This window comes from Xenopus laevis, chromosome 7L (assembly GCF_017654675.1).
Source record: "Xenopus laevis strain J_2021 chromosome 7L, Xenopus_laevis_v10.1, whole genome shotgun sequence".
In the NCBI taxonomy this organism is placed as follows: Eukaryota; Metazoa; Chordata; class Amphibia; order Anura; family Pipidae; genus Xenopus; species Xenopus laevis.
The window spans coordinates 104,845,473-104,872,622 of record NC_054383.1 but is presented as its reverse complement, the minus strand read 5'-3'; the positions used below and the strand labels follow the sequence as shown (position 1 = coordinate 104,872,622).

At 36.0% G+C, this 27,150-nt stretch overlaps 1 protein-coding gene across 11 annotated transcripts in view; it reads right to left on the bottom strand.

Annotated features, from left to right (window-relative positions):
• LOC108696619 (calmodulin-binding transcription activator 1) overlaps positions 1-27,150 on the bottom strand; it is a 1,211,516-nt gene that overhangs the window by 942,131 nt on the left and 242,235 nt on the right. For all 11 annotated transcript variants that reach the window (XM_041569427.1, XM_041569428.1, XM_041569425.1 and 8 more), the window contains exon 3: positions 9,872-9,939. In XM_041569427.1, the coding sequence (XP_041425361.1) occupies positions 9,872-9,939 (68 nt within the window). The remainder of the gene's footprint in view (positions 1-9,871; positions 9,940-27,150) is intronic.

Genomic DNA, 27,150 nt, shown 5'->3' with positions numbered 1-27,150 from the left:
TTGGATTCACCTACTCCTCTTCTATCACTCCTAATAAGCCATGCTGAAATATAGTACGTGTATGCGCAAATGCCTAGATACATCAAATGGTAGGACAATTCCTCTGTCAGCAAAAGCCCTGCACGTTGTACTGTACGTTAATATTGTAACAAAAAAAAGCAGTTTTCCAAGGTTAAGTAACATTATTCAAAGGAAGTACAAGACATTCCAAATATAAATACACTATAGGGTAAATTTACTAAAGCGTGAAGTGACTAACACTGGCAAAAATTTGCCAGCGTGACGTAATTTTGGAACTTCGCCGATTTACTAACGGTCACTGGCGTAACTTTTCTAGCGAAGGAGATTGACTCTAGCGGTGCTTCGCTCCCTAACGCCTGCCGAATTTGCGTTCTGGCAAATAGACGAAACTACGCAAATTCACTAAGATGAGGATTTTACTGAACGTTGCCTCTTGCGCCAGACTTGCCTTCGCCACCTCAGACCAGGCGAAGTGCAATAGTTCCTAAAAAAATAGTTGGAAAATTTTTCTAAGTCCCAAAAAAGCATCTTTTCCTTTTTTTAGGGTGATAGGCTGAAAAAGAGCGTAAATTTTTTTTGGGGTAACCAGCTTCCCCCCTACATTTCCTAACATATGGCACATAAACTATACACCGGGCTCATGTGTAGGGCAATATAACAACTTTATTTTCTTTTATTAAAGGGATCCTGTCATTGGAAAACATGTTTTTTTTCAAAACGCATCAGTTAATCGTGCTCCTCCAGCAGACTTCTGCACTGAAATCCATTTCTCAAAAGAGCAAACAGATTTTTTTTATATTCAATTTTGAAATCTGACATGGGGCTAGACATTTTGTCAATTTCCCAGCTGCCCCTGGTCATGTGACTTGTGCCTGCACTTTAGGAGAGAAATGCTTTCTGGCAGGCTGCTGTTTTTCCTTCTCAATGTAACTGAATGTGTCTCAGTGGGACATGGGTTTTTACTATTGAGCGTTGTTCTTATATCTACCAGGCAGCTGTTATCTTGTGTTAGGGAGCTGTTATCTGGTTACCTTCCCAATGTTCTGTTGTTTGGCTGCTGTGGGGAAAAGGGGAGGGAGTGATATCACTCTAACTTGCAGTACAGCATTAAAGAGTGATTGAAGTTTATCAGAGCACAAGTCACATGACTCGGGGCAGCTGGGAAATTGACAATATGTCTAGCCCCATGTCAGATTTCAAAATTGAACATAAAATCTGTTTGAAATGGATTTCAGTGCAAAATTCTGCTGGAGCAGCACTATTAACTGATTCATTTTGAAAAAAATAATATATTCCATGACAGTATCCCTTTAAGGTTTCCCGGGCTTGTGTAGTGGAATGTATTTGCTGCAACATATACGTCCATTCAACTTAGGCAGCGCTATCGCAACTTCGCTTCGCTTGGCGCAGTAACAATAGCGCAACTTCACCAGTGTTCGGCACCCTGGATGCAACTTCGGATTTTAGCGTTGTCCTGGCGAATCTACGCCATTCAAAGTGTTGCGCTGTGAGCAAAGCCGTCGCTGGTGAATTTTCGGAGGTTAGTGAATTTGCCCCTATATATCTAATGCAAATTCAATTTTAGGGTTCATTTATAAAGGGGCACCAAGGTGCCCCCAATAGCATCCATGCCTCCTTCTTTACATCACACTTGCTGCTCTCACTTGCCCCCTTAGTGAGAATGAGTAGAGCACAATAAAGAGGACAATAAAATATTTCCAACCACTGCTCCTCCAAGTTGAGAAAAGTTCATAATTTAAAAAATTCAAGTGAAATTGCTAATGAAAATTGGTGCTGTTCCCATGGTAGTTTAGAGTATTGGGTCATTATAGATGATTAATAATGGAGAGGGACTTTTGCCCATGTAAGATGTAGTAAGTCAACCCTTTAGAGCCAAGCACAGCAAAAATGAAACCAGGCATTATAAGTTAGAGGGGAGGCTTCTGACTGGACAAATCCAGAATTAACCCAGAGGACATTGGCCTGGAGTGTTCAAAGGCAAAGAAGCTTTTAAAGCATCAGTACTGAAAAAGAAGAAAGATAATAGAAACAATGCTCAGTACCTTGCTCACAATTGCTTCCATTTAGGGGTGTTCATTTATCTTTTATTTTCTCCTGTTTCTTTCTAGATTCCATTTTCTCTTCCTTTATTGTTAACATGGCAGCAAGATCGCTCACGGAAATCTAAGTACGGTCACGTTTTATATTATACCTGCTGATTGTTTTCCCAGGGGTCATATGTATGGAAGGAAATTCCATAAGAACTGTTACTAACAATGAGATCACAGAGCTATGCACACATGTCCCCATCTGTACCTTTCTCTGTGATGTCAATCTAAGGTTATGATTTGAAGTATATGGGGCAGAAATTCATTGAAATGCAATGCAAGTCTCATGGTCCCCTAACTTATCAACACTCTTCTTTTATTTTTGAATTGTAAATAATACTGGAAAAAAATAGTAAATTCAGAGGTAACAATTCTTTTTTCCAGCGATGACTATCAATACCACTTGCAAGTCTATGGGTCGCCTAACTTATCAATACTCTTCTTTGAGTATTATTTTTGAATTACAAATAATGCTGGAAAAGAATAATAAATTCAGAGGGGACAATTCTTTTTTTTTTCAGCTATGATTATCATTACTACTTGCAAGTCTATGGGTCGCCAAACTTATCAATACTCTTCTTTAAGTATTTTTTCTGAATTAGAAATAATACTGGAAACGAATAGTAAATTCAGAGGGAACAATTCTTTTTTTCCAGCTAGGACAATCATTACCACTTGGAAAAAAAAGAGCAATGGGTGATAAATAAGCCACGCAATATGAAAGGGGTAGCATACAATTCTGGAAAGTGTTGCCATAGAACCAATAAAGAGAATTTTTACAAGAGAAATAGTTTCTAGGCTTCTGTATCATCAGTCTGAATTTATCAAACTGTTCTTAGATTTAATGCACCTTATCTTCCATTTGCATATAGCATCTGATAAATCTAGCTCATTGATTTTCTCTGACCCCTACCTTCAGGATCTCTATGCATATGCTGTGCATCTACTTAATGCTTGCCAGACATCATCTTGTACTATGTCCCTTATTTATATAACCTCTCACAGAATAGACATGATAATCACTACGGAATTTTGTTACATACACGTATACCCCGATTCAACTGATTCAAAAGATTCTCGCGAGGCATATCACAGCTGATTCTGCAGTAAAAGCAGATCATGAGAAATGTTTGCAATGTACACAGCAACTTCACAGGTTGCTCTACCTTCTCCTCTCAACCTTTTCCTTTCTAGTTCTGGGTTATCTGTCAGGACTCTGAGTTGCAGTGGATTTACACTGAAGTAAGGATTCACAGTTCTAACTGGCCCCCTCACAATTCACCCCTTTCTGTAGAACAAACACCTCTGACTGAGAAAGTGAGGTGCCATCTCTGAGTCAAAACCTGCCTAACATGTCTCTTACAACTGACAAACCCACAAAGGGATAAAAATATAAAAGTTCAACATGTCTTGAAGCTTTCCAAAAATGCCTAAAACACAGTGCTGAAAAAAGAATGACAAGCATGAGAGGGAAAAAAGATGTCAGAAATATCAAGTATTGTTCTTTTCATACATGTGGCATGTTCTTATTCATTCTCTCCTAAAATGCACAAACAGTAAAAGTTTTTCAATCTAGAACTGTGCGTAAAAAAGGCCAGGTTTCTGTCAAACATATTTTGCTCATATTGTGCTCGTTTCACCTTTGATTTGAATTAACAGAAATTACATTTAAAGGTACTTTAGCAGATGATTGAGCAAATATCACCTTTGTAATACCTAGCTCCCTGAAATAATGGCAGACATCAAAATCATCATTGCATTCAACTGGCTTGCTTTGCATTGCTTCTAATCAGATATGTCCACACTGGTCAGTTCGGTTATTTGTACGGTAATTTTGTACGGTCTTTTGTAGAAAACTATATACAGGTATGGGACCTGTTTTCCTGATGCTTGGGAACTGGGATTTTCCGGGTTAATAGATCTTTCCGCAATTTGAATCTTCAAACCTTAAGTCTACTAAAAAATCATTCAAACATTACGGGGCAGATTTATCAAGGGTCGAAGTGAATTCCAGGGAATAAATTAATTCGAAATTCGAAGTAACTTTTTCGATACTTCGACCATCAAATAGGATACTATGACTTCGAATTTACTTTGACTTCGATTCGAAGTAAAGTAATACGATCGTACAATGTATAAATTCCTCCAACTTCTAATTCGAATTTGAATGTCAGAGGATTCCATTCGATGGTCGAATTTCTACTACTTTTTCTACTTCGAAATTTGACCCTTGATAAGTCTGCCCCTAAGAGGCAGATTTACTAAGGTTTGAATGGTAACAAACTCACAAATTCAAATTTAAAACCACCAAATCGAATCTGAATTCAAATGTGAGATTTGTCACAACTCGACCCTGGAAACAGTTCTAATTCAACTGTTCTCCACATAAAACTGCTGAGTTAATGTAAAAGTCAATGACAGAGGTCCCTTGAACTATTTAAAGATATAAATAGTAGTGAGTTTTTTTTTATTTTTTATTTTAAAAATACGATTTGAATTCAATTTGAATTTTCAGCTCAGGACTATTTAATGTAATTTAAAACATTTAAATTTTTATATCAATAAAATACCATTCGAAATGTGAATAAAATCTAATTTATTAGAGTTTTAAAAAATTAACATTACTCTAAAATTGGACTTTTTATAAATAACCCCTAAATAAACAAAATGGGCTTGTTTTGACTCCAATAAGGATTAATTATATCTTAGTTTGGATCAAGTACAACGTACTGTTTTATTATTACAGAGAAAAAGGAAATCATTTTTAAATATGTCAATTACTGTATTTGGATAAAATGGAGTCTACGGGAGACGGCCTTTCCATAATTTGGAGCTTTCTGAAAAATAGGTTTTCAAATAACAAATCCCATACCTGTAGAACTATTCTCTTTATATCTGCTGATCATTTTGGCCATCATTCAGCAGTTGTCTGTAGTCAGCAATAGTAACATATGCCACATCGATACATTTGATATTTTAGATATTTTCTGCAGTGAGGATATATTTTGCTTGGTTCAGACCTTAGTTATTAATCAAAAAAATTAGCTATTTTTTTCATAACTTTGTCCCAATTTGTTACTACATTTTTTTCAAGTGTCACTATCATTTGTTAGTGAACAAAACTCGTATCCTTTTCATCTTTCAAATAGAATTCAGGTCAATCTGCTTTATTATAGAGACAGTAAAAATATCAGCATAATGCTACATATTTCCTTCAGGTTTAATTTGGGTTAAAATCCTCTACAAAGAGTTAAGCAACACCAACTGTAATTTGCATATTCAGACTTACAGTATCTTCAAAACGGGATCATCGTTGAATAAAAATGTGTCACCTTCAGCCGTCTAGAGCTTTAGAATCCCATGGCTGTTGTCACATGGTATGTATTGTCCACCATTGTTTTTCAACAGAATCTGTTACTGCAGCTTCCCAAAAAAGGAACAGTGTGACTGCAATTGGAGCTTGTTTCAGCTCTGTCATGCATTTTCCATTCAACAAATGGGAGATGATGGTGTTGGGTGCTTCCTAATTGACTGAAAGATGTCATGGCTTTAAGGGGGGGTATTTTTTCAAATTTTTATTAAAAAATTCGACAAAATTATGCAACAACTTGAATAGTGCAACTTTTTCCAATTGTCACTTGAAAATCACAACTTTTTCTGATTGTCACAAAATAGCCAGCATCAAAATGCTCAAAACCCTCGAAGATCATGAAGGCAAGAAAGGTCTTACAAGTGTTTTTGGATTCGTATTTCCTGCAGTTTTGTTTCATAATAATTTAAAAGTCATGTACTTTTTTGGATTTTTTGAGACAAAAAGTCAGAAAAACTCGACCTTTAATAAATGTGCCCCTAAGTGATTGGATTTAATTTCACTAAGGGGGTTATTTATCAAAGATCTAGTTTGTGAGGTTTGTGAGGTTTTTTTTCTACCTCAAATAAACTCAATGTTTGCTTATTTATGAAAAAATCCGAATGTAAAAAACTCGATTCGGAGAAAAAAAACTAGAATACTCAAATTGATTGGTGCTTTTCGAGCGCAAAGCACCATAAAAAAACGTAAACCATGAACCGTGTACAAAAAAAATCTAGGCTTTCAGTTGACTCTTTTCTTGGGAAGTTTGTAAGCCAAACATTGTTTAGAAATAACAAAGGAGCCTTATTTACTTATTCGGCAAAACTGCACCTGGGCAGGAACCAATGGCAATTAAATACAGTACATATTTGCTTTCATTGTTTTACCTTCAGCTCTTTAAACTAAGCTAATCTCTGATTGGTTGCTATGAATTATTTTCTAAGCGAAAGTTTGCCCAGAGTTAATAAATCAGCTCCAATGTTTAGCTATTAATTATACTGTAATGGTCTACTGTAATGGTCTAAATGCAAAGTATCATACTGTAGCCATTTCGTTATATTAAAGGGATCATGGTGAACTATTTTTGAGGGCGTTGATCCAGTATTGAAGAACCTATGATATACAGAGTTGCCATCTGACAAAATCTCATAAACTCAAATAATACATATGGGTTTATTTATTTGTGTTTTTCTCTACTTTGAATAAACTCACAATTTAACAAAAACTTGAACTTTGCTTATTTCTTAAAAAATCTGAATAGAAAAACACTTGATTAAATACAATCGTGAAAAAATATGAATACCTTGAATTTCTGAGTTTAGCAGCTCAAAAAACTAAAAATCTTGAGTTTACAAAATTTAAAAAAATTGAATTTGTGAGTTTACAAGCTTAAAAAACCTGAAAACTTCAAATAAAAAAAGGCTTGAAATTTGCCTGAAAATTCCCATTGACTTCTACATGAACGCTCAAGCTTTTAGATGCCTAGAGTTTGAGGTTTTTTTGTGCTTCATAAATACCAAACATCAGAGTTTTTGAAAATACAACTCAAATTTGTGAGTTTTTGTTCAAAGAAAATCAAATAGTGGCAAAAAGTTGAATTCAAAAGTTAGTAAATCACCCCCTAAATCTAAATTTTGTAAAACACTTTGGGATAGACCTTGACATGCTTTACATGGTTATTGTGGCACTTAAAAAGCATTAAAAAAATAATCCTTTACATTTAGTAATGAGATATTCAGAATTATACTTATACTCTCTATTCAGATAACATCCTCTTCCATTAGTGCGTACGAGGCAATGTACAAGAGCGATAAATTTCACTAGCGATGACTCTTCCAAAGCACAAACTAAAGAGCTTGGTATAATTATGACTCATAACTAAATCTCAGAGCCCAGTTTTTAAAAGGAACCAAAAGAACTGAGCCAACTATATCACTTAGGAGCAAGAATGTTAATTGCTTCAAAATGGTTTATAATTAATATTTCTTGGAAAAGACTGGTAGGAATGATAAATAGTTGATCCGAGATATGGAAAGCACAGGCAATCCAGAATGGGGAACTGGATAGATGAATATCTGCAATGAATTCGTCTAATTTAGATATGATAAAAGCCCAACATTGGTTAATATTGTTTTGGACAGTGTTCTTATTCCCAGGATTCTTTCTTTATAGAATAATAAAATGGTAAAATCTAATCTCTATAATTCATCTCTAATTTTGTAAGATTACAGTTTATTCATACTTTGGGGTATGAGCTGTTAACAAGATATCTGTGTGTGTTTCCAACAAGAAGGAAACACAGAATTAACAAGAAAATGAACTCAAACGTAAACCATTAAAAACAACCTCAAGAGCTACAGTGTCAATATCTTGTAAATTATATCCCTATAAATGAAGTTTAGTAATGTAAATTATGTTTAGTGATTTAAAGGGGTGGTTCACATTTAAATTAAAATGATGTACTTGTGCTTAAAGGCATCATGAACTCACAAACACAAAACTAACTATAATGGGCAAATTTGCCCATGGGTAACCCATCAAATTTTTACATTCATTGTTTTACCTGCAGCTGTGGGTTACAGACCATGGGCAAATTTAACCAGTGTTGATAAATGAGCCCTAATGATATTTATATATAAAAACTTCTAATCTAAAAATCTGTATTATTTTCTCTACTGTGATGTGCAGTGGTTAAAGTTATAATTGCTGTCTGCGCATCCCCAATATAGAAGCATCAAGTATCTTTTTTTTTACTTTACCTTTAACTATAGAGAAATGTATTTAATACATATGCCTATGTCGCAAATGGTGAGCTCTTGTCCAGATTTTTGCTCTGTGCCAACTTAAGCAGAGTCTTGCCAAATCCTTTCCCTGTGCTGATACAGGAATGGCCTAAAAGCAGGCACTTAAGGAATGAGGTGCACTATTATTTCTGCTGGAGCTCTTTTTCTCTCAATTGCACCTCAACTTAAAAAAAAGGAAAATTTTACTAATGAGATCTCACAGCTTTCACTACGTCTTCTTACATTCCAGCAATGTCAGTTGTGAGCCACAAAATCTGTCTTCACATTTTCTGTGTTCTGAGGCTAAAGATAATAAAAAAAAATCAGAGCTGACGACTTAATGGGGGCATTGGTATAACAGTGAAAACACTAATCCATTTTTCCAGCACAGCTCTGATTTCCAACAAATTCTCAGAACACACATCACAGTACCAAATGGCACAACACACACCACAATTTTATCGTATTTGTTATTTAAAAAGAATGATTTAATCGGTTTGGATAAAATCCCGATAACATTGAGCAAAAACCAAAATCGCTCTTTTTTCCGAAAATCGCTCAAGGCTTTTTTCTCGAAAAGCCAGAATTCTCTGGATTTTTGCCCAAAAATCACAGAATGGTCAGATGTCCGGGCTAATTCCAGCACAGACCACAGAAACTTCCAAATAGGATAGGGACTTTGACTTATACACAACCTAGGCAGATCTGAGGTGGCAGATTTTCAGATTCGGGCCTTTTGCAGCATCTGGCTTTAATAAATCTTTTTTTTTTTTTTTTTTTAAACTGAACAATTTGAGTTGTGTTTTTTAAAAATTGAGTTTTGCCTAAAAAAAGGTGAATTTGAGGTTTAGTAAATAACCCCCTTCTTGTTAAGGGTAAAAAAAAAAAAAATTCCTCTCACTCTGCTAGGTACCCTACCTTCATGTATGCCCTGGTACTTAAATTAGATATTTGGAGAAACAAAGCTTTTTGCAATTCGTAAATGATCCCTACTGTTAACAAATACATTTCAAATGCACACTTATTGAATTCCCAAAGACAATGTATAAAAGGGCAAGTTGACTCAGCTGTATAAGCATTTAAAGCCTTCTAGTACAATATATTTACAACAAAACCTAAATGCAAGGGGTTAAATAAAATTAACATCTCCGAGAAACCATTTGGAAAATGAAATATAAATCATAGAAACTGATTCTTGTGCTTGGCAATAAGCTGGCCTTGCAGTAAAGAGCAAAACATTAACAGTAACAGCCATGTGTTTAATTAATACATATTAGACAAAATTCTTAATTTCTAGGTTTAAAGTCCCCATTTCCCATTAAACATACGCCAAATTGTTACCAACAGTACAATTTTAGGTAGGGGGTACAAGACGAAAGGGCTCATTAGTGAGCAAACACTTTGTTTTGTCAGCAAGCACAGACGAGAAGGTTGCAAGAAGTAGCCATTATTAAGGATAGGAAAAAAAAATGGATTTATTTTAAAATATAAGATCAATTTGTTTAAAATAAAACAATGCACTCAGTTATCACATATTTCCACTGGTCGCCATGTATAGCACAATTAATGTTAATTATGCAAAGAGCAGTTTGAAAATGTGTACTTACCTTGTTTTAGGGGAGGTCGTTAGCCATTCTTCGTGTTTTTCAAACGTTATTAAATAAGCTGCGATTTCCTGAAAGACAAAAATATGCCAACCGTCACAAACACAGGCAGAATTCTTTGAAAAAAATAACAAAATCAAATAACCTTGGATTGCAATCAGACGTTGTAATAGCTGCCGGGCCTTTCAAATACCCAGAAGGGATCACAAAATACACAGGAGTCGTTGTGGGATGGCCGGTCACAGACGGCCGTGGCTCATTGAGTTGGATTGTGCTGAGTTAAACCTTCTGTCTCCTATTTGGCAGACATTTCTGAGTGTTTGTCAGTGATATATTTTTTGACAATCTGGTGAACGTTAATGTTGTTCTTATGAGTACCACAGTGCTCAAGTGCATCGCCAATGATCCTGCAAAGTATTTAACTGTACAACCTTTCAAAGTTAGCATACAAAAATGCTCAAAACTTAATACAAGGTTAAAGGAGTTTCTTAATTCCTTTTTTTTTTTTTTTTGCTTGCCTTGCTGCTTCTAACAACGCTGGGAATGATGGAAAGAGTTACATAAGCCATTAGGGGTCTTTTTCTACCTGGAGGTAGGATGCAATCCACTATTTTTTTAGACAGTAAGAATTGCCATAGATTTCTGTGCTCCCAAACGAAGTGCCAGTTAGGGAGCCCCATAAATTACAGCAGGAGATTAGGATAGGGCTGCCTTGCACGTGCAGGAGCTGTTCTCTGCACCCCATGCTGGATTTTTTTTATCTGCCAAGAGATGCCCCTATGTGTCATTTATAAACACTAGGCAAATCTGTACATGGGCAGTAACCCATGGCAACCAATCAAATGCTTGCTTTGATTGTTTAACCTGCAGCTGCCGGTAAAAGTGTTTAACCTGCAGCTGCCAGTCATTGGTTGATTGCTATGGGTTACTACCCAGGTGCAAATTTTTCCAGTGTTTATAAATGAGCCCTGTTCGTGCAGCCAGACCCAGGATGCAAGTGTTTTTTAAATGGGAACTAATGGTTGCACTGACTTGGGCACCTCTTAGTGTGTGCGTTTGTGTCACAGTAAATGACCCCCACTAATTTGCAACCCATCCGTTATAAATACAATAAGTGAAAACTTAGATTAAGTGGAGGAGTCTGACCTTTTAAATATTTGTTTGGCAGTTGAGTCGCCTATGCAATTTTTGCAACTTTAGCAGTTTTGTTTGTGGGTTTCTCTTCCATAAAACACACTTTTTTGTCAATGTCATTGAATGGGAACGAGAGCAAAGTTTGCTTTAGCAAGCAAGCATGAATCGCCTGCTTATTTGTTGCTATGGGTTACATGCTGGATCAAACAGTGTATATATTATTACTTTTCCTTAAAGTTCTATACTTAAATAATTCATCTAATAACCACTCAACTAGATCTAATAACTGCCAAATCTGGCCAACCTTCTATGGACCAGCTCAAATAATTTGGTCTAATACAGTGTGAGTGGGAGGATCAGCAAAAATTGCTGAGAGTGTAGGCCAGTCTACACCTCGTTAGCTCTTATTTGCAGTTCCTTTCTTTTTGGTACAAATTCAGTCTACACAGGTGTTAATATGCTTTAAGGTAATGTTAGAGGGGTTGAGGGGTTGAGTGTAGAAAATTTGTTTCACAAGACTACTGGACAGTGAACACATACAGCAGCTATATGAACACCATATGGAATTTGTTATCTGGAAACCTGTTATCCAGACAGCTCTGAATTACAGAAAGGCTGCCTCCCATAGACTCCATTTTATCCAAATCACATTTTTAAAAATGATTTCCTCTGTAATGATACTCGTTTTCTCTGTAATAATAACTAAGATGTAATTAATCCTTATTGGGAGCAAAACCAGCCTATTGGGTTTATTTAACGATTACATGATTTTCAAGTAGACTTAAAGGCCCGATAAAAGCTACCGACAGACCAAGTCAACAGCTTATAGGCCCGTGTGTAGGGCCATCCGACAGGCGCCCCTGATTGATATCTGGCCGAAAGTTGGCCAGATGATGATCGGGCAGGGTAAATAATCCCATCGGATCGCGGCCACATCTTTTCTTTGATCCGACCGCCCATATGGCCTCCATTCTGATTTGATCATTGGGCCCTAGGGCCCACAATTGGATCAGCCTGATATTGCCCATCGTAATGTGGCAAATAGTGGAGAGATCCGCTCGTTTGGTGACATCACCAAACGAGAGGCTCTCCCTGTGTGTGGCCACCCTTATGGTATGAAGAACCAAATTATGGAAATATCCATTATCTGGAAAACCCCAGGTCCTGAGGATACTGGATAACAGGTCCCATACCAGTATTTACAAAAATTTGTATGTTTTGGTGATGCACATAAAAACATGTGTACAGATTGGGAACTCCTATGACTTGGGTTACTACAAGGTATTAAGAAATGTTATGAAGCTATAATATGCAGTCAGCTATCCTTACCAATTGTTTGACAACAATGACCCTAATTAGCCAAAGATTACAAGATACAAATATACAAGGGTATGAATACTTTAGTTCAGATGCAGATTGCATATTCCTTATATAATATAAAGATAAATCCCTATACAAACTTAAGGGCTCACTATGAGAATATTACTCATCAGAATGAAGTTCCCATTTGACACAGTTATTGCTGTAATGATACATTTCCAATATAGGTCAATATAGATCTATTATCCAGAATGCTTGGGACCTCGGGTTTTTATTTGGAGAACCATTTCCGAAGGCTAATGTAAACAAATACGATTGTTTTACCGATATGGAATTATGGAGCTTAGTTATCATCAAGTACAAGGTTCTATTTTATTATTACAGAGAAAAAGGGAATAACTCAAATAATAATAATTCTTTGCTTCATCAGGAAACGCTGGAAAATGGTATCCCCATCTTTTGGAGCTTCTGGATTATGGGGTACCAGACAATAGATCCCATGCCTATATAAATCGCTCTTGCTTCATCATTTAGTGGTGAAGATATATTTACAATGTTGATGTGTGCAAAGAACATTTTTGTTAAATGTACTCATTGCCTCTGCAAATGAACCCAGTGCTTTCATGAATATCAAATTACAGTTTCCCATTCAAAAGAAATTGGCTTTGCTTTTAACGGAACAAATATAAATGTGTTGTGCCCTATTTAAATGCTACTGTAGGCTAGCTTTGTTGACAAGTCTACATCCTCTTACTCCATTGCAAATCTCTCAAGACTATTCTGCAAAGATTAATGAACAGACAAAACAAGGTTCCTCCTTCATATAATGAACCATTGGTTACCTTTATCCCCTACTCTTATAACTTCATACATTTTGCTGTTCTGCTGAGCAGATAGCAAAGTCATCAAGCTTTGGGGAAAAAAATTGTGGACACCTGAAGGTAAATTAAATATTTATAAACACAACAACATCTTTGCAGATGGAATTACTGATTTATTAATAATTTCCATAAAAAGCCAGTGGGTGACATCAACATAAGTCATCTCTTCTGCTTTCGGGCATGATTCAGCCCATTACTTGCAGATCTGGATAGGGCGCATGTGATTCGCTACCAGTAAATTGGCAGTGTATGTCATATAAATTAACATGGTGCTAGTATATATATTTTCATGATCTTTTAGTAAAGAAAAAAGCAAAGACAAAGACTTTTCATAGTGAAGGCCCAGTGGAGTGAAATTACACATTGCAACAAGATGTAAATTGTACAAAGGCTCCCAATATAATTTGCCTTTATTTCTTTGCAATTACATTAACATACTCATGAGTTGCTGGTCACATTAGAATGAAATAGTGATTTCAGTTCATTGATAATCTGGCTAATAGTCAGTTTCAGAGGAAATTTGGCAGGTTTGTGATTATCATAAACCTGAATGGGTTCCTTAAAGCTGATAATGTTTTGTTTAATAGCTTTTGGGTAATACAACATCAAGGAAACAATGCTTCTGGTAAAGCTTTGATTTTATGTTATTTGTTCAACCCCTTAGTGACTAGGGTGCAAAACAGCTGGCTTTGTGGCCATTTTTACAGGGCATAACAATATCATTATAATATAAGTGCAACAAAAGAAAAAAGGGGAAACTAGCACAATTAATAAGGGTTCCATTGGCTTCTGCTCCACTTTTTTAGGACAAATGCAGAGCACTTGAAACTTCTGCAGGTATCCATACTTCCTCCCATGTGCATTTGTGGCCTGAATCATGGAAGGTTCTATATGGTGTGATATGATTTATGACATAGTTACATGCTACATGAAGCCTGACTTCTGTGTTTGTACTTGAATGTTGGAGAGCTATGGGGCTATAAACATTAATGTTACATCTATATGCAGAAGTAATCATCATTACAACATAAAGTACAGTCATAACCACAGTATGAATCGGCCTGCATAGACTGTTACTTCGTAAGGACGTTTCCATAATAAAGGGCTGTAGTCCATGCTTTTACAGGATATTGACTGCAGTATACTGTTTTCTCCCAGACCCCCAACATAACCAGCATATTTTAAGGATTTGTAACTATTTATAATATTTTTCCATTAGCCACACAAAAAAACCCCCTAAGAAATATATGTTTAAGTATGAAAGAATTTCCTATGAATTCGTAAAAGTCAAAGAATTCTAAAAGTCAATTAAGCAAACTAAAATGCAAATTTGAATGAAATGCAGAAGGCAGATAAAGAAGTCTTTCAAATATATTGACAAAATACCCATTGAGGTTTAGACTCTAGTTTTCACTGCGAATCCTTCAGAAGTTTTAGTTGTGTTGTCCCATCTCTATATAATTGGATGATTGGCCCCAAATCATGTGTTTTAGGGTTGGAATATATTAAAAATATAATGTCATGCAAATGTAACTACTATGAGCAGATTAGGGGGCAAGTATTCATAGAAGGACCATATTCAGTCTTTGGCCTCCAAATGGAGACAACTGCACAACCTTTTTCTAGTTTAAATAGACTGCATTAAATAAGAGTGCTGCACTATTTATCAACCAGCCCACAACAGTTTGATAACCACAAACAAGTACCCGTGTACCTGTTAATATTGGTGTGATATTGTGTTTGGAATTGCAAAGGGACATCACATCACTTCTTCAATTTGGACTGTTCAAGAAGGGAATACATTGATGGAACAGCCTTCCAGAAAATATGGCTAGGTACTGTATATTATAGACAAGTAATTTGTGGAGTGTACTTACATTGATTTTAAGGGCCTATATGAAAACTAAACCCATGAAAGATGGCACAAAATAATAAACATCTCTCCTAGATATTAGGTTTTCATTTTGTTTTTGGCAATCTATGTCTGATATGCTGCTAGCAGGTGTCGCCAAGACATTGTGTACAGGTATACATCTCAAAAACATTAATGATGTTAATGGCTGTAGAAAGCAACCCATTCCTCATGTGCAGTGCAAACTCTAAGAGATGTTTTGTATTGACATGGCTTGGAGAACAACAGATCTGTCAGCTGCTGAATTGGAGGAACTTGGATATTTATGGTATATAGAGAGAGTGTGCAAGGAATTTTTAAATAAGGTTATATGATGTCATAGTAAGAGGGCCATCTGTTTGACTGAAAAGAAAGAAGTCCTTCAAGCACATAGAAGAGCAGAGATCGTTGCCCTTAGATAACAAAAGCAACTAGGTTGGTACATTCACCCTGTATTCAAATATTTCCTCTAACATTTCTATTGGAAGGTTGAGAGTACAAAAGTTTATTCTGTGCAAATACATTGCACCTGTACAAACACAAAGGCCTAGGGGAACATTCCCTATAATTAAGGTCTAAACTTTGTTTCTAGGTCTAAGACTATATTTCTCAATGCTTCTAATACTAGAAAAGTACTATCTTTCATTTTTTTTTGTATTAATAATTTTCCCAGCATATCTCACTTCTTGATAATTACGACCACTGTGAAAAGTATGCATTAGAGAAGTGGTGCAGCATCCGTCTCCTCCGTGTCATTGTATAAATTCATCAACACCATGCTGAGTTTGGAGCACCAAAGAAATCAGTATCAAAGAGGTATCTCTTATGTCCCTGCCCTGCTCTAGATATTGAACTTCCTTCCCCTCTATCACGCTATTATTATCTTATTTATATGATTATTCCGGACAGAAAGATTGTCACACCAGGGATAACTGATGCTTTGCTCAGCATGGCAATTATAACAAGCATTAACTGCCTGCAAACTGTTTGCCTCGGGCCACCGAAATCCAATTCCCACCAAAGACCCTCCAATTTTCTAGCAGCTCAAACACCAGTGCGCTTATTGTATATTTCCAAGTGTCTGTGCCCTATTTTGGTGCTTCAAGTAAACCAGAGCAAGAGCATCTTTGTAAGAGGATTGAATCACAGCATATATTTGGGCTCTAAAGATTTTTTTCCTACCAACTCTTTAAGATAAGGACTATATTTAACTCATATAATGAAAACTATGTTTGTAACTGATCACAACTTTTGCCTGCATTTCCAGATATGCATGTCCACTACCACTACTTATCTTTAGTAATGGAACTGTGTTGGTGTATGTTACTAGATGATGCTGGATTACAATAGCAACACATTAGACAAATGGGAAATACCATGATAAAATATTTTTTAGGTTTTAGCAGCATTTGATTTAGGAAAGTCCAGCATAATTTCAGCAATTGCCTTTATGATAGAAAGTTGAAAAATATTGAGTCTAATTAACACTTAGGGGCCTATTTACTAACATTCTGATTTCCCTTTTTTCTTATTTGTGCTAATTGTTTTGCTCTTTGCGACTTTTATTACATTCCCCCAATAGAGTTTAATCGTGGTTTCAAAACGCTAAACTAAAATTTGACCTGTAATGAATGAGCCTGTACATGTTAAAAACCTTAAACACCTTTAACAATACATCTCTAGTGCAAAAAAACTGCCCAGCTCTAAAAATTAGACTGCAAGCTCTGTGTGATTAATAGAATTAAATCTTCTTATATGTCCTTCTTTTTAATTTAAAACACTTGACTAACCTGCAGAAACATAGGGGGTTAATTATTAAAAATCAGGTTATGTTTTGGGGGGTAGTTTCACTAAAAAAATAGAATTTTTTGAATAAAAGAAGCTGCTAAAAACCCAAATCGGAAAATACTCCAGATAAAACCTGTCTAGGTCATGTAAAAGTCAATGGCAGAGGTCCCTTTAACCATTTAAAGATGTTTTTTCCCTTCGTGATTTTCAGGGTTTTTTTTACAGTGCTTTGCTCTCGAAAACTCGATAAATTCAAGGTTTTTTAGCCTATAACTCAATAAATTTGAGGTATTCAAGTTTTTTTCCCCTATTGCATTCAATGGAATTTTTTACAGTCTGTTTTTTTCCCATAAATAAGCAAACATTCGAGTTGTGAGTTTATTCAAGGTAGAAAAAACTTTACAAACCTCACAAACTCGACCTTCAATAAATACCCCCAATAGAGTAGAAGGTATAGCAAAATGCTCATTGTCATCTATAGCTTGCCTATCCATATTCCTAAATAGAAGAACAGTATTTCAGAGTCTTAGCATCTACATTATTATTATTATAATTACTAGTAAATATCACTATTATTGTTGAAATTAGTAGCAATACTTTCTCTTTTATGCTAAACATCTTCTGAGAGCTGTTAGAAGATATTTAGCTTATCCACAATTATCATCAAATCGATGCAACTGTGCAGCAGTACTGTAACTCACAACAACCAATCATAAGTTTGTTTTTATTATTATTAAGTGCACTGGAATAAATCAAAGCTATTTTCTGATAGTTTGAAATGGTTTATGACTAAGGTGCATTTTGAACCTCCGTTACTAAATCAGACCTAGCATCCAAGTAGCCAAGGTTGTAAAATCACTGAAGTCCATCAAGTTTAACTATAAACTATAAGTTTAACTATAAAGATGACTTTCTGTCAGATCAATACAGTAGAAGCAATACCATTGTGGCATTGCCATTCAAAGCCGACCTAATGCCTTGCTTATGTAAATGCGTGTTTATTTAAATACATCTAACCATTAGAATGCTATTAGGGGCTGAAGGATATTATAGAGCAATTAATTAGAAATACATAAAAGATTGCAGAGTCATTTAATGGCGCGATACCTACTTGCATGTTGTGCTATCATTTCACGGCCCAATAAACATATAGCAAAGTAGAATATTTAAGCTGTACAAAAAAAAAATCATTGGGCTAACTTTTCAAGTTAAGTACTTTCTTAAATAAGATCTTCTGCATAGCTCTCTAAAGGGTAATATTCATAATACACTTATAGTGTTAATCAATAATTGTCCTACTTGTAAATGAACATGTTGCGGCTAAACTCCTTTCCTTCCTAACTTGGTTCACAGACTATAATTTTAAGTGCCAATTATAGGACTTTTAAAAGCAAAGTCGCAAAAAGACTAAGAGGATCTTGTATTTTTATGTGAAAACCAACATCAATTTACTCTTGTTATGCAACCTGTTCAATTGGCTGCCTTAGATTTTTGCCTTAACTCAATTCTCAAGAGGCACGGTAACTAAAAAAGAGAGAAAACAAAAGATGCCTTGATTACAACTGCTATGTTGTAACTGGAATGGCTCTTCCCTTTCAGAGGCTAGCGTAATATTCATTGAGATGTTAATGAAGAAAATGTATGTATTTAAAGGAAACGTTCTGTACTTTAAATTATATATTTCAGGCTATTTATCATGCCAGGCACAACAGTAAGCATCTTGGTCAAAATGCTCCGCTATGCTGTGTTCATCCCCAAAAGAAGTTGAAGGACAAAAAGACTTTTTATACTGAAAAAAAATATGTTATATTATACACTGTATATTTGTTAATGTAATTTCCTATGGCAAAATGGGTTCTGGCCATGAGGGCTGCTATAAGATGCTATAGAAACTTACTATGTATCGGGCTGGTGGGGGCTGTTTGGGCCTCTGTGTACTTGAAATGCCTGGCCTATATTTATATATATATATATATATATATATATATATATATATATATATAGATATATATATATATATATATATATATATATATATAAATATATACATATATATATATATTCACAGTCCATGAAAGCACTCACAGCAGACGCCATCCAGCGTGTATCAAAAGGTTATTTATTGGTGCATGGTGTATCCATATATATATATATATATATATATATATATATATATATATATATATATATATATATATATATATATATATATATATATATATCACCCTCCTGAAGACGGCCTCAGTTGGAGTGCCGAAACGTTGAGCAAGAATAAACCTTCATTTGGCTTTTGAGACACAAAGTCCTTGGAGTGCGGTTTGTTTGTTTTCTGATATATATATATATATATATATATATATATATATATATTTATTTATATCTTTATAGTGTCTGTTAATTCAATTTTATTAACGAATAAATGAAGGGGGCTTTTATATGTACCTGTAACCTCTGTTACAAGCAAAAGGAAGGCCTGACCAAAAGCTTTATTACAAATGGATGGGGGGAGTCAAAAGTCTGATAAACACTATAAATTTAGCTGAATCTTGGGTTCATCGTACACTGGTTGAATCTTCAAAAAGTGAAAAAATTTGAACAAAAATCCATTGTCATTTTGGTTTATTAGTTTACATGGCAAATTTAATTTATAGAGGTCTAAAATACCTTAAAACCAATAGAAAAAGGGAGAATGGAGAAATTAGAGGAGTTCTTAAATATATACAGTACAATCAAAAAGTACTATTTTAGAGAAATGATAACCAAGGACAAGGAAGACTTCTAAAAATGAATGGTCGAATAGTCAAACGATTTTTAGTTCGAATCGTTTGATTCGAAGTCGTAGTCGAAGGTCGAAGTAGCCAATTTGATGGTCGAAGTAGCCAAAAAAATCCTCAAGTATTTTTTATTCTATTCCTTCACTCGAGCTAAGTAAATGGGCCCCGTAGTGTAAGAAACAACCACAGTAGAGTACACAGACAAATGATAGTCATAACAGAAGCTTGAAGTTACAACGACTACAAAAGTAGGTTGATGCTTTCTCTTTATATATTTTCCATTTCTCTGTAACATTTATGATACAGTTGTATATGGAAGGAGATAGCTGGTTAGCCCCAAAAAATAAAGCAAAAGGAACAATATCATATAATAACCAACCATTAATGTAAAGCACTGGTTTGCTTTTTGTAAACAAACATCTGAGTTGACCAAAGAGATCCAGAGGGGTTACTAAAGCTGGAGCAAACTGTTCTAACATGACACCTTTAGCTATCTTTCCATTAGTACAAACCTAAGCTCAAGCGTTAATATCACATATTGGAATAAATAAGCCCCTACTTATAAATGGCTGCAAATTCTTGAGGCAATTTTGTGGAATGCGGAAAATTCCAGTTCACCAAGATCTGAAAAGCCACCAATTAAAAGTCACTGCTACGTGTTTAGTCTCTGAAACTGTGAGAGCTATAGATTATAAAATCTAATCTGGATCTGGCTGTAACAAAAAAGAAAGAAGCTGCAGTTTTCCTTACACGTCTGCATATGAATATTCCTAACATTTATGGGAAATCATATCAAACATGACATATGCAATTACTAAACTATCACCAGCTAGCACTGAAATCCCAATGAGCGCTCATCCCGAGCAGCAGGCGGCAGCCAATGTGCCAACACACTAACAGATTGAATGATCTTTGTGCTTTCTCCGGTTTGTCCATAATACGATGGACGTTTAATGTTATAAACCACAAAGATTTGTATTCTTTGGGACTGATGCACTTACAAGAATTTGTTTCTCTGGATATTACTGTTTTCGTGCTGGCTGTTTTTACGTTTCAAATATTTAGTTTGTGCTTGCAGTCATCAAAATGACAAATTACACCATTTTATTCTACACAGTTTCTGTACATAAAATTGATTTTTGCAAGCCATATTTACCTTAAAGCTATCCTTTAAATTTGCCTTTATTTTCTATAATCCGGGATTTGAGTACTGCAAATATGGCATACGTTGTTATTGCTGATGAGTGCGATGTATGTGTTAAAAAAAAAAAGTCCATATAATGCACTGTTATTTTTTTTTAAAAAATTAGATGAATCTTATAATGGTACTACAAGTTCTTCATCCTAAATGTATTGCAAACTACAACTCCCAGAATTCACAAGAACCAAAGTATACTATGCTGTAGTGGCTATGCTGTAGTTCAAGTGTATGTTTGAAATTTTTGCCCCCCCCCCCTTAATTGTTGGTAAACTGCAGTTCCCAACACCCTCTTCCAAAGCATTTCAGTATTGATGTGAAGGTCAGTACTTCTTAATTCTACCACCAAGTGATTGAGTTCAGATATCTCCTCTTAAAATAAAGGTACCTTTGTCCTACTTCTACTAATGACGTCGGAACCTCTTTGGTCATCCCATCTCTTGGGTCCTGTATCATATAGTATTAGAAAAAGGGTAATGTGCAAACAGCGCAAAGAGCACATGTAGGTTTTAAGGCCAAGCCTCGTGAGTTGTCTAAAAAAAGTCTACCTTGTTAGACTACTCACGTGGCTTGGCCTTCAAAACTTAAAAAATGTGTCAACGCACTTAAGCATAAAGGATCAGTCCCAAGCCTAAGAAATTTTAGGATATATGTATATTATTCTTTGGTGTATTATATCAACAGTCACCTTGTAAAAGTGTAATTGAGAGGACCAGATGTCCAGGCTTTCTGAACCCTTGGCCTCATGACCATAGAAGGTATCCAATGGCTTTACAGCAGTGTGCACCTTTAGATTTTTTTTCTATTCACATTTTGGCTAAATATACATCAATTTCCTAAATGAGTGTGTATTTGATAGACAAGGTTCCATTGTCTGTGATTAACAAGTAGTCAATGAAGGTGTACATTAGACAGTGTCAAAGGGATATGCATAGGACCTACTCGATATATAAAATTGAAACAGCAGTTGACATGCAGCACTTCAACTTTAAACAACGTAATTCATGGCATCAGTTGCCCTTTAATATTATATGACATGTTCTTTTTTGATTTAGATTACCCTCCCGATGCATAGAAAGCCTATTCTGCTTTGTATATCTTACCTAAGACTTTACTTAGACATATAACATTTAATAATATTGTCATCAGAATTATTGTGTATTATTTTTATAGGTGACATTTTGTAATCAAAACATTTTGAAAACTCTTACTCACACCTGATTAAACAAAGATAAAGGTCACATTTACCTAATAATATAGTTTACGCTTGCAAAATATTAGCTGATCAAGGACTACAGCAATTGAGATACAACGCTTTTTAACAAGATCGCCTTGCTTTGCATACAAAATAAGCCACAACTCAACTCAATAATGTTCCTGTCACTCTTTTATAAAGCGTCTGTATTACTATTATTGATGCTCTTATTAGTGCTGACATGAATGTATATTTTAAGTCATTTCTTTTTAAATATTCTAAGGAAATGTCCTCTTAAGCAGTAATGGGAAGCATTTCAGATGTTTGTATTAAGGTTCAGGACCCCTGCCCTAGATGCAGGGTCTGCTTCTTCTTTAGTTATACCCCTTCATTCATATGAAAGGGAAATATGGCAGTCAAATAGAAAGAATCTCTCACATTGCCCTTAATGCCATTGTTTCATGTTTTTGACCACAAGGTCAAGGTAAACATCTCACTCTATCAGCACTGCAGATCTGCTCCTAGGTAGCACATGTAATATTAAGAACTGAATGTCTGGCAAACAGCTAAACTTTTTTTTATTACAGCAGGGAGCAAAATGAAAGGCTGTACCCTGACCCCTTGCACTATAAACCGTCCAGTTCCTCCACAGAGGTAATAGGGTGGATCCAGGGAGTTAGGAAGAGAGGCAGAATGTGGCAAATCAAACACAAACAAATGAACAGACTAGAGCCCACCAATCTTTACAAACTGTAACATTTGCTGTTTTTATATATTTTCTGCTAATGCATCTGAGTGATCATTAACCATCTCAAAACTGTGCATCAAGTTCTACAGAAACACAGCAAAAAAATCTGCTTGTTTATGTTGTCAGCACACGATCGGGTGGCTGCACACTGCTAGGCAAGAAAATATTTTGACACAGCATGAATATTTCTCCTAGTTCTTTAGTCAAATGTAATAATCTCACAGTTTGACTATTATGAAACACCATAAACTGAACTTAAAAAAAAATCAAGTGAAGTGATTAAGAAAAACAAGTATGAGCAAATGTAACCATAAAAGTATACGGAATAAAATGTACATACTGTATTTACTTCATTCAGTTTGGGCATAATTAAAAGAGTTTTATTTTCTGTTATTGCCTTTAAGGGGGTTGCTATTTATAAAATAATCTCCGTGTTTAAAGTTTGAAAAAAAAAGAAGCTCATAGAGCCTTTTCTGCGAAGTGTCATAATAAGATGCCAAGTTTTTAAATAGGACGTTCCATGGTTTAGCACCCCTATAGGTGCTAAATAAACTTCCTTTAATAAAGCCATTGATGAAGCCATTGATAAATTATGATGATGAAGATGATGTTGGTGATGATGATGAAAGAGGCATCTTTCTAGACTATGGCTATGGCTATTGACTATGCATCTATAGGTGTAGTATCCACTATCCAGGAACCCGTTATCCAGAGAGCTACAAATTAGGGGAAGGCCATCTCCCATAGACTTCATTTTAATCAAATAATTAAAAATTTTTAAAATGATTTCCTTTTTCTCTGTATTAATAAATGAGTACCTTGTACTTGATCCCAACTAAGATATAAAAATCCCTGTTGAAGGCAAAACATTTTATTGGGTTTATTTAATGTTTAAATGATTTTTTAGTCAACATAAGAATGGAGATCCAAATTACACAAAACCCCATTATTCAGAAAACCTAGTGTCTCAAGCATTCTGCATAACAGGTCCCATACCTTTATATATTTACTGTATCAATGGCTAAGAATGCCTAGATTCAGCTTTGACAATGGTTACTCGTCTCTTCTTCTTATGCACATATAAACACAGTACGCCTCCACACACTTAGATTGGAAGTGGAAGACAAGACATATGGCAACAGCGATATACACAAGAAAAACTTGCAGAAACAACAGATATTCAAAGAAAACCAAAGATGACCAAGTGTGAATCATCTTAAATGTTCCTCCTCAATACACACCCCCACCACAGGTGTAACTGTATGTTATATGCTTAACATATACTGTAGGTTTACGGCGAAAAGGCCAAGTGGCAGAACTTACTGCAAAAAAAATATTTGCAGCAAGTTCTGCCCCTTGGCACTTTCTCAGTAACCTATATGTTAAGCAGATACACCAAATACCACTATTTATTGAAGCCACCTAGGAGAGAACAAGAGAGAACAGCAGTTTTCCCATCAGTCCCTAGCCCAATGGATGTAAGGTCCCTATCACATTCACACACACTATGGTTAATTTTTGAAGGAGTAAATTCACCTGTCTGTATGCACAGGAAGAACATACAAACTAGGACCTACAACCCCGACTCTGCAAGGCAGCAATGTTAACCATTGCGGCACAATTCTGCCAGGTAATGGAGGATAACATAATCATGTCTGACAGAATGAGGAAGCAACTAAGGGAAAGAAATAAAACTGAAAACAAATACATAAATAAAGAAAAGTGAAAAGTAACACTTTTAAAGAAAGGAGAGAGGACAGACCAGTAGTGGAAGAAAGGAGAAGAGAAAAGAAGAAATGACAAGGGCAACAGAAAACGAATAAGCATTACAGTGGGAAACATAGAAAGATCAAATTGTGAAATTCAAGATAATGTTCCATGAACCTATTTTCAATTCAAATAAAACTTCCATTTGCTACTATTAATTAGAAAAAGTTACATCAGTAACTAGGGATGTAGCGAACGTCGGAAAAAAAGTTCGCGAACATATTCGCGAACTTGCGCAAAAACGCGAGCGGTTCGCGAACGGTTCGCGAACCCCATAGACTTCAATGGGAAGGCGAACTTTAACATCTAGAAAAGACATTTCTGGCCAGAAAAATGATTTTAAAGTTGTTTAAAGGGTGCAACGACCTGGACAGTGGCATGCCAGAGGGGGATCAAGGGCAAAAATGTATCTGAAAAATCTGCCTGTGTGTGCTTGGAAGAGATAGTGTAGGGGGAGAGCTGTTAGTGATTTCAGGGACAGATGATAGTAAGTTTGCTGGCTAGTAATCTGCTTGATACTGCTCTGTATTGGAGGGACAGAAGTCTGCAGGGATTTGAGGGACATTTTAGCTTAGGTAGCTTTGCTGGCTAGTAATCTACTGTTCTCTTTAAACAACTGCCATACGTTGACCTTGTAGGCATTGTTTGCCCAGTTTTTTTGGACGCAGCCACTGAAGCACAGTTGCCAGAAAAAATATGCCATATAAATGCTGAAAATAGTCATTTTTCGCCATACGTTGACCTTGTAGACATTGTTTGCCCAGTTTTTTTGGACGCAGCCACTGAAGCACAGTTGCCAGAAAAATTATGCCATATAAATGCTGAAAATATAAATTTTTTTGGTTGCAGCCACTGAAGCACAGAGGCCAGAAAAATTATGCCATATAAATGCAGAAAATATGCATTTTTTTGGTCGCAGCCACTGAAGCACAGTTGACAGAAAAATTATGCCATATAAATGCTGAAAATATAAACTTTTTTGGTTGCAGCCACTGAAGCACAGAGGCCAGAAAAATTATGCCATATAAATGCAGAAAACATGCATTTTTTTGGTCGCAGCCACTGAAGCACAGTTGACAGAAAAATTATGCCATATAAATGCTGAAAATATAAATTTTTTTTGGTTGCAGCCACTGAAGCACAGAGGCCAGAAAAATTATGCCATATAAATGCAGAAAATATGCATTTTTTTGGTCGCAGCCACTGAAGCACAGTTGCCAGAAAAAATATGCCATATAAATGCTGAAAATAGTCATTTTTTGCCATATACGTTGAGTCAACGTATGGCAAAAAATGACTATTTTCAGCATTTATATGGTATATTTTTTCTGGCCTCTGTGCTTCAGTGGCTGCGGCCAAAAAAACTGGGCAAACAATGCCTACAAGGTCAACGTCGTTGACCTTGTAGGCATTGTTTGCCCAGTTTTTTTGGCCGCAGCCACTGAAGCACAGAGGCCAGAAAAAATATGCCATATAAATGCTGAAAATAGTCATTTTTTTGGTCGCAGCCACTGAAGCACAGTTGCCAGAAAAATTATGCCATATAAATGCTGAAAATATAAATTTTTTGGTTGCAGCCACTGAAGCACAGAGGCCAGAAAAATTATGCCATATAAATGCAGAAAATATGCATTTTTTTGGTTGCAGCCACTGAAGCACAGAGGCCAGAAAAATTATGCCATATAAATGCAGAAAATATGCATTTTTTTGGATGCAGCCACTGAAGCACAGTTGCCAGAAAAAATATGCCATATAAATGCTGAAAATAGTCATTTTTTGCCATACGTTGACCTTGTAGACATTGTTTGCCCAGTTTTTTTGGTTGCAGCCACTGAAGCACAGAGGCCAGAAAAAATTAAACCAGTAGGGTTTGCACCCTAGTTTGTAACGGTGGCGGAGGGAGGAGGAGGACGCTAAAGGACAGCTGTGTGTGGAGTCATGAGGCTTGAAGAGAAGGACAGCTGCATAGAAGTCAGAACAAGTCTTCCGGCGTGCAGTAACCCTCCGAGATCCACCCCTCATTCATTTTAATAAAGGTCAGGTAATCGACACTTTTGTGACCTAGGCGAGTTCTCTTCTCAGTTACAATCCCTCCTGCTGCACTGAAGGTCCTTTCTGAGAGCACACTTGAGGCTGGGCAAGACAAGAGGTTCATGGCAAATTGTGACAGCTCTGGCCACAGATCAAGCCTGCGCACCCAGTAGTCCAGGGGTTCATCGCTCCTCAGAGTGTCGATATCTGCAGTTAATGCCAGGTAGTCCGCTACCTGCTGGTCGAGGCGTTCTTTGAGGGTGGATCCAGAAGGGTTGTGGCGCTGCCTTGGACAGAAAAACATTTGCATGTCTGACGTTACAGACTGGCCAAAGGGCTTTGTCCTTGCAGGTGTGCTCGTGGCAGGATTACTGGCACCTCTGCCCCTGGAATGTTGATGAGTTCCTGAAGTGACATCACCCTTAAAAGCATTGTACAACATGTTTTGCAGGCTGGTTTGTAAATGCCGCATCTTTTCGGACTTGTGGTATGTTGGTAACATTTCTGACACTTTATGCTTGTACCGAGGGTCTAGTAGCGTTGCGACCCAGTACA